Raw genomic sequence first — 7,601 nt, forward strand, 5'->3', positions numbered from 1 at the left:
CACAAGCCTATCCTGAGCATTCAAGATTCTGAAGCAGAGCAAGATGAAAGATATAACAAATAATTAACACATAAATGATATCAACAGATGAAAGATATAACAAATAATTAATTAATGCAAGAAAATTAATGAAAGATATCAACAGATACCTATCTTGAAGGGATTTTAAGAGAGTAAAATTACTGTTTGAACCATTCAATAACTAGGGTATCATTAATTACACTTTTTCCTATCAATATCGAGAGAGATAGAATATAGTTAGCTGAAACCCAATACAACAAGGATTTATCCTAAACTACTCCTCCTACGACAAGGATTAATTAAAGTCATAAACTATATATAGGTATGTGCTTGTTGAAATGTGTAGAAATATTTTTTTGCTAGATAAGAGAGAAATAAAGATGGGCAGAGTTCTTGATGCCAATGATGATGTTGGGTGTTTCGACAAAATGGTGGCTGCGATCAAGTCAGTGGAAGAAAGTATTCTGATTGCTTTTGTGCAACAAGTAAGAGCTGAAGCCATAAGCAAGCATGATGACCGACTTGCTGCACCTGTGCCCAAGAAAAGCAGGGGCCATGGACAACGCCAAGACAAGAAACCTCTTTCTCATTTGTCTTTATTTCTTCATGAGAAGTCCTCTGGAAGCATGAATGAAATCAAGAGAAGGGTCTGTGGCAAACGATGCTCTGAAAGTGGTAACAATAATGAAGATGAACAGAAGAAAAGGAAATTGCTGAAGAGACCAAACAGGACCTGTTTTGCAAATATTGGTTCCGAGACGCCACCTGACATGCCTGATGAGTGGTGGGATAAAATTCGAACAAAAGGAGGCACTGATGTGAAGTTGGTGATAATGAAACAGATGTTTGCTACTGATTTAAATCCTCACCATGATCGTTTCTCAATCCCTTTTAAGCAGATAAGAGATTCCAGTTTTCTTACAGAGGATGAGAAGAGCAAGTTAAAGGAGCAGAAGGAGAACATACCTGTAACACTCATGGAACCTTGTGGTGATGAGTCTAAGATGTTGCTAAGGCAGTGGAATTTGAAAAGTAGCAGTACCTATGTGTTGACATCGAGTTGGAAGAAAGTCTTGGAAAGGAATCATCAGGGATCATCAGGGAAATTCAAACAAAATGACATAGTGCAGCTTTGGTCTTTCAGGCGCAATGGAGAACTCTTGTTGGCACTGTTTAAGGTTGGGGATGCAAGTACCACTCCTAGCGGCAGTGGCAGTAAAGGGGAGAACGGGGATGGTGCAAGTACTAGTCATCGTACAATGTTGGACCTGGAACTACATTTATAATTTTCCAATTTTAGTTGTTTTGCTAGTTTATGAAGGTTAATTAGAGTTGGAGTGTTGTAATCTTGGGCAATTATTTCTATTTTAGATTAAGCATAATTAGCATTTTGTCTAGCTATATTAAATTTCTACAGTTAAACATCCCTTATTTAGATTAAGCATAATAGGCATGTTAATTTCTGAAATAGTAGGGTAAATGTTATGTTGCTCTGCTTTTAGCATAAGAAAAATAATCAAATAACATATTGCTAATGTGAATTATCATTATTTTGGTAATTTTAGAGTAACCATTTGAGTCTCATATTCAATTAAATCTTGATGATTCAGATAAAAAGTTCTGCAATTGAATCTGTAAGATATGATAGAATATTATTTCTTGAAATACATGAAAGGACATGAGATTTTTTATACATGCTGCTAAATCTTCCAGTATATTGTTTGACTTCAAAATTTCTGGTTGTAATAATTTCAATGAATCAACAATCAAACCTTAGTGAAGGATTATCATGGACTAATACCTTGCATGATACCTCTAGAATTTTGCACATGTTTATGACCTTCAGCTTCTTTGCACTGAATAGATGATTAAATAGTTTAGTGAGCAGCAATTAGATTCTTTCTACCTATAAATATTTGCTGCCCAATAGAAAGACAATTCTTATTCGATCATCAACTCACTTTCATCATTTCATTTGTCTAAAAGATTCATTCTACTACATTTCCTGAGCTTCTGTATTGAACTTTTGCCATAAGATGATATGTAAAAGCACAATTCAGTTGGCAACAATGGTAGAAATTTATTAGTATTTCATTTTCAGTTATTTACGTGAACTTTTCTCAAGAATTTTTTTCATTTTCTGATGTTCATTTAATGCAAGAATGGGTTATACACCCTTCTGAAGAGGGGATTATCAATTATGCAACTGTAAGATACACAAATTTCTTGTTAGCTATAGTCTCTGGGAAGGTTGAAATTAAAGGCCCCGGTATACTTGTAGCTTATACACTTTGTGCCATAACACTTTAAGCACTTATAGATTTAGAGGATGGTAGTTATCCTTACAAGAAGTGGATTGACAATTACTCATATGAGGGTTTTCAGGTAAATGTTTTGTATTGAAAAATAAAAATAATGATGATAAGAATTCATCAAAAGAGTCTTCCATAAATTATTTCAAATAATAATGTTTAAATAATTTTTCATTTTAAAATTTAATTTAAATATTATAAAATCATTTAAATTAAATTATTTTAATAAAATTAAGTCAAGTTCTACTAAAAAATAGTTAATTTTGTTAAATCATTAGTAATTAATACAAAGATTGTTTAGTTTGTCTTGCATTAATTCGTGATTTTGAAACTTAAATCCTCCAAATTAATTACATTAAATGTTAATTTTTTTAGTACATATTTATTTTTTAAATATTTAATTATTATTGTATATCATTTATAATTATATCATACATATCTTTATCATCATTACATTTTTATTAATTTTTTTTAAAAAAATTATTTTTATAAGATAATTAAATTAAGATTAATTAAAATATAAATGATATACCATCTTAATAATTTGATCTTTCATCCATTACTGTAATAATATGATCATAACAACAACTATGGTTTAATTTTAAATTAATTAGGGTAAGCTATATCGTCCCTTTAGTTATTCAGTTTTATGTTAATACAAATCGAAACCCTACACTACATATAGATAATTAATAAAATTATTTTGATAAATTATTTAATAGAAATTTTAAAAATAAAGTAATTATATTTTTTAATAAATGGTACATAAAAATATAAATATTTTCATTTAATAATAAATTAATTTTTTTTATGATATAGCTGATTCTTATCTATTTTTTGCATAAATGTATTTTTTTATTTATGTTCTTACTTTTTTTAATATTATAATATTTGTAATTTTGTATAGTTATTTCTTATATATATAAAAATTAATATTACTCCTAGCGGCACTGTTTAAGGTTTGGGATTCAAGTATTACTCCTAGCGGCAGTAGCAGTAAAGGGGAGAATGGGGATGGTGCAAGTAAAAGTCACAGTATAATGTTGGACCTGGAACTACATTTATAATTTTCCAATTTTAGTTGTTTTGCTAGTTTATGGAGGTTAATTGCAGTTTGAGTGTTGTCTAGCTATATTATATTTCTACAGTTAAACATCCCTTATATTTTTTTGAGAATTGATTGGTTTTGAGAATATATGTTTATTTTTTTGATTTATTTTTTTTTAATGATTCTTAGGAAAAATTGAGTTTTAGTTTAATCTTTTAATCATTCTTCTGTTATGATAAACCATTCTATAGGGCATGATTGAAGTCCATCAGCTTGTATGGGATTACTGGTTTCCAAACATTACTTTTGTTTCCCTCAGTTTCAACAGCATCCTAGCTAGTTTATCTGTTGTTGCTCTCTTTTTAGTCTTCCTTGTATCCGCAGGGTTTTTTAAATTGATAAAAGCATTATGATGGATAATGGATAATGGATGCAAACTGAAGACTTGTTCGATAAACTTAGTGTTCCTTTGACAGCCGAAGAGCTTGACATTATTGAAAGGCTTTATCACCAAGCCATGTAACTTGAAATAGAGTTCTTCAAATGTGCAGCCACTTTCTCAGCCCACTGTGGTTCCTTGTAGTGATGAGTTTAAGATGTTGCTAAGGCTAAGGCAATGGAATTTGAAAAGCAATAGGAATAAAGTCTTGAAAAGGAATCATCAGGGACTTGTATCAGCAGGGTATGGAACTTGATTGGGATTAAAAAAAGGTAAATATTTTGTATTGAAAAATATATTTACAACCATTGATTTTGAATTCAATGGTCTAAACTGTATCAACATGATAAGTGATACTCAAATTTGAAAGAATTCATCGCATAAACCAAGGAAATAGAAACGAAAAAGAATGGTGATAAGCAGAGTCTTTGGTAAATTATGTCAAATAATAACATTTAAATAAATTTTGTCATTTTAAAATTTAATTTAAGTATATAGTTTTTTTATAAAATCATTTAAATTTAATTATTTAAATAGAATTAAGTCAAGTTCTAATACAAAAATAGTTAATTTGGTTAAATCATTAGTAATTAATATTTTGATTATTTATTTAGTTTACTTGCATTAATTCGTGATTTTGATATTTAAATGCTCCAAATTAATTACATTTAAATGTTAATGTTTTTAGTAAATATTTATTTTTTTAATATTTAATTATTACTGTATATCATTTATAAATTATATCATACATATCTTTATCATCTTTACGTTGTCATTAATTTTCAAAAATTAATTTTATAAGAAAATTATAATAAGATTAATTAAATTATAAATTATATATCATCTTAATAATATGCTTTTTTTTATCCATAATTGTAGTAATCCATAACTGTTGAAAGTGAATACAGAGGCACAACGAGAATCATTAGGCTTTTAAATTCTCTACATCTTAATAGAATTTATACAACAATATAGTAGCATACTCACCATGTTTATATTATTAATAATTTAATTTAATTTATTTTGTATATACAAAAATAATTATATTGATAAATATATTTAAATTACATTTTCTCAATAAGTATATTATCCAATTTAATAATTATGTGATATATATTTTGGATGTAAAATTGTTAAAAATATGTGATTGTTATTTTTTAGATTTTAATATTTAAAAATTAATTAATTAAATATATTATAAATTTAATAAATTAATTTTATTAAATATTTTATTTAATATATTTTAAATTTTAAATATCAAAAATCACAAAATAAAAAATTAATAATATACAATGGACTTTCAATATTTAATAATACTAGTTTTTACCTTAACGTGCGTTGCACGTAGATTTACGCATTATATTATATAAACACATGATTTAAAACTTTTTTTATATAATTTTCTTTAAATTTTTTATATAATATAATATTATCATTATATATTATTTTTAATAACCAATTAAATTTATTTATTCATTTGTATGACTGTATTTTATTTCTAATTAAAGTTGATTCAAGAGAGTTATAAAAATAAAATTAATAAGTTATAAGTTAATTGAAATATTATAAATAAAACACATGAAATAAAAATTTTAATATATATTATTTTAATGATTAAAATATTATAAATAAAATACCATAAATATGGTATGGGAATATGGATATTTGAATTTTACAAGTTAAAATGTATTATTTACTAAAAATTATTTTTAAAATAGTTTCAATTTTTTTAATAAAGTTATTACAGTCCATTTAAAATAGAGATTGGAAGGCAAAAAATATGTATTTTATTACTTCACTTTATCTTGTTAAAATAAAGATGTTAGAACTAACAATTTTTTATAAAAATATTTTTTGTATTTTTATAAATAATAAAAATAATGAAGGGTGATTTTAAAAATCTCGATGTTCCTTCCTTCTCACTTATTAAAAGCACTGTAAATGAATCATATATATTATTTACAATAAATAAAGTAATCAAAGATATGTAATAAAATATTTTCTTTTAATTATTTTTTGAAATTTAAATTCTTTAGAATGAATTATTAAAAACTCATTAAGGCCTATAACTTTATTCATACTTTATTTCTATTGTTTTTCAAAATTAATTACGACTCTTAGGATAAAAATTATATAAAATTTTTAATACCAAAAAAATATATACAGAAGATATCAAAATTTTTATAATACAATAATTTAAAAATTAAAAATATTCTAACTGCTTGATTAAAAATATTCTAACTGCTTTTATGCAACAAGTAAGAGTTGAAGCAGTTGACATGACAAAATAATATTTAAATTTAATAATTAAAAAATCTAAAACTTTTTTAACTTTTATTAATTATAACCAATTTTATAAGTTTATTTTATTTATAATTAATTGACAAATTCTTATTTAATTTGGTCAAGATTAATATTTTATTACTTAATACAATTGTCAAAAATGAATATTTATATTATTTAGTATAACAAAAAAAAATATTCTCCTATTTCTCTCCTTTTTATTTAGGTATTTATAGAACTTATTTATTAAAATTGATAAATTTTTATTTATTTAAAATTAAAAATATTCCTCGACCCATCTCTCTCTCCTCCTAGCCATTGTTATTTAATAATATGTATGTATACACCCTCCACCCACTCCCCCCCCCCCCTCCCTCCCCCCGCCTCTCTCTCTCTCTCTCTCTCTCTCTCTCCTTCCACCTACTATCAACCAATAATATATAAACACTCAACCACCTGTTTTTTATTATTATTATTTGCTAAAATGATGAATACTATTGTTATTGACATTTTTTGCATGAATTTTTTATTTTTAAGTAAAAAAATGAGGGGAGAGAAAGAGGAAAATTATTTTTTTTACTATACTAAGTAATATAAATATTATTTTTACAATTTTGTTAAGGTAATAAAATATTAATTTTGATCAAGTTAGATCAAAATTAGTCAATTGGCTATAAACGAAACAAACTTATAGAATTTACTATAATTAATAAAATTTGAAAAATTTTAGATATTTTAAATTATAAAAGTTATGCCACGTCAGTAATAGCATATAAAATAATAATACTTTTGTCACGTCAGCTACCATGTCAAAAGTTTCTACCATGTCACTTGGCACATTAGCAACAACATATTAAAAAGTGATATTTTTGCCATGTCAACTGCCATGTCAGTGTTTCCATATCCACAATTTTAACTGAGCCATAATAAATTGTAAACTTTTAAATTATGCCAAAATTGATAAAAAAAAAAAGCTATAATTGCAAAAACGAGTAAAGTTTTAGATTTTTTTAAATATTAAGCCATAAAAATAATAAAAATGAAGTTGGTCAATTACTTTTATTTAAATAATATCAGAATTATCACCGATGATCTTAACCATGTCCTTGAAAGTGTTTATGGTTGTGATTCTGATATGGCTTTAGCAATGAATCGAAATTGGAATAAATTTTTAATTTTTTGAATTTTGAAATCAAATTTGAAATTAAATTTTGGTTTTGATTTTGATTTAGCTCTAAGTAATTTTAATACGATTTTTGTTTCATTTCAATTTCAATTTTGGTTCTAGTTCTATTTTAAATCTTTATTTTTTTACTAAAATTTATAATTTTTTAAATTCATTTTAAAATAGTAAAAATAATCTTAAATTTCTAATATCAAAACAACAATAAAAATAATAACTCTAATATTAAAATAAAAATTAATATAAAAAATATATTATACATATTTCTTAATAAATAAAAATATTATATTATTTTCTATATATTTTTTAATCATA

The 7,601-nt window shown here is 24.9% G+C and overlaps 1 protein-coding gene across 1 annotated transcript; it reads left to right on the top strand.

The window, feature by feature from the left end:
- The first annotated feature begins 406 nt into the window (after nucleotides 1-406).
- On the top strand, nucleotides 407-1,384 carry LOC131180198 (putative B3 domain-containing protein At2g27410). The gene has a single exon (XM_058147832.1). The coding sequence runs from the start codon at nucleotides 450-452 to the stop codon at nucleotides 1,305-1,307; it is 858 nt and encodes a 285-aa protein (XP_058003815.1). The 5' UTR covers nucleotides 407-449; the 3' UTR covers nucleotides 1,308-1,384.
- The last annotated feature ends 6,217 nt before the right edge of the window (nucleotides 1,385-7,601 follow it).

The sequence above is a fragment of the Hevea brasiliensis genome, chromosome 5, assembly GCF_030052815.1.
Source record: "Hevea brasiliensis isolate MT/VB/25A 57/8 chromosome 5, ASM3005281v1, whole genome shotgun sequence".
NCBI lineage: Eukaryota > Viridiplantae > Streptophyta > Magnoliopsida > Malpighiales > Euphorbiaceae > Hevea > Hevea brasiliensis.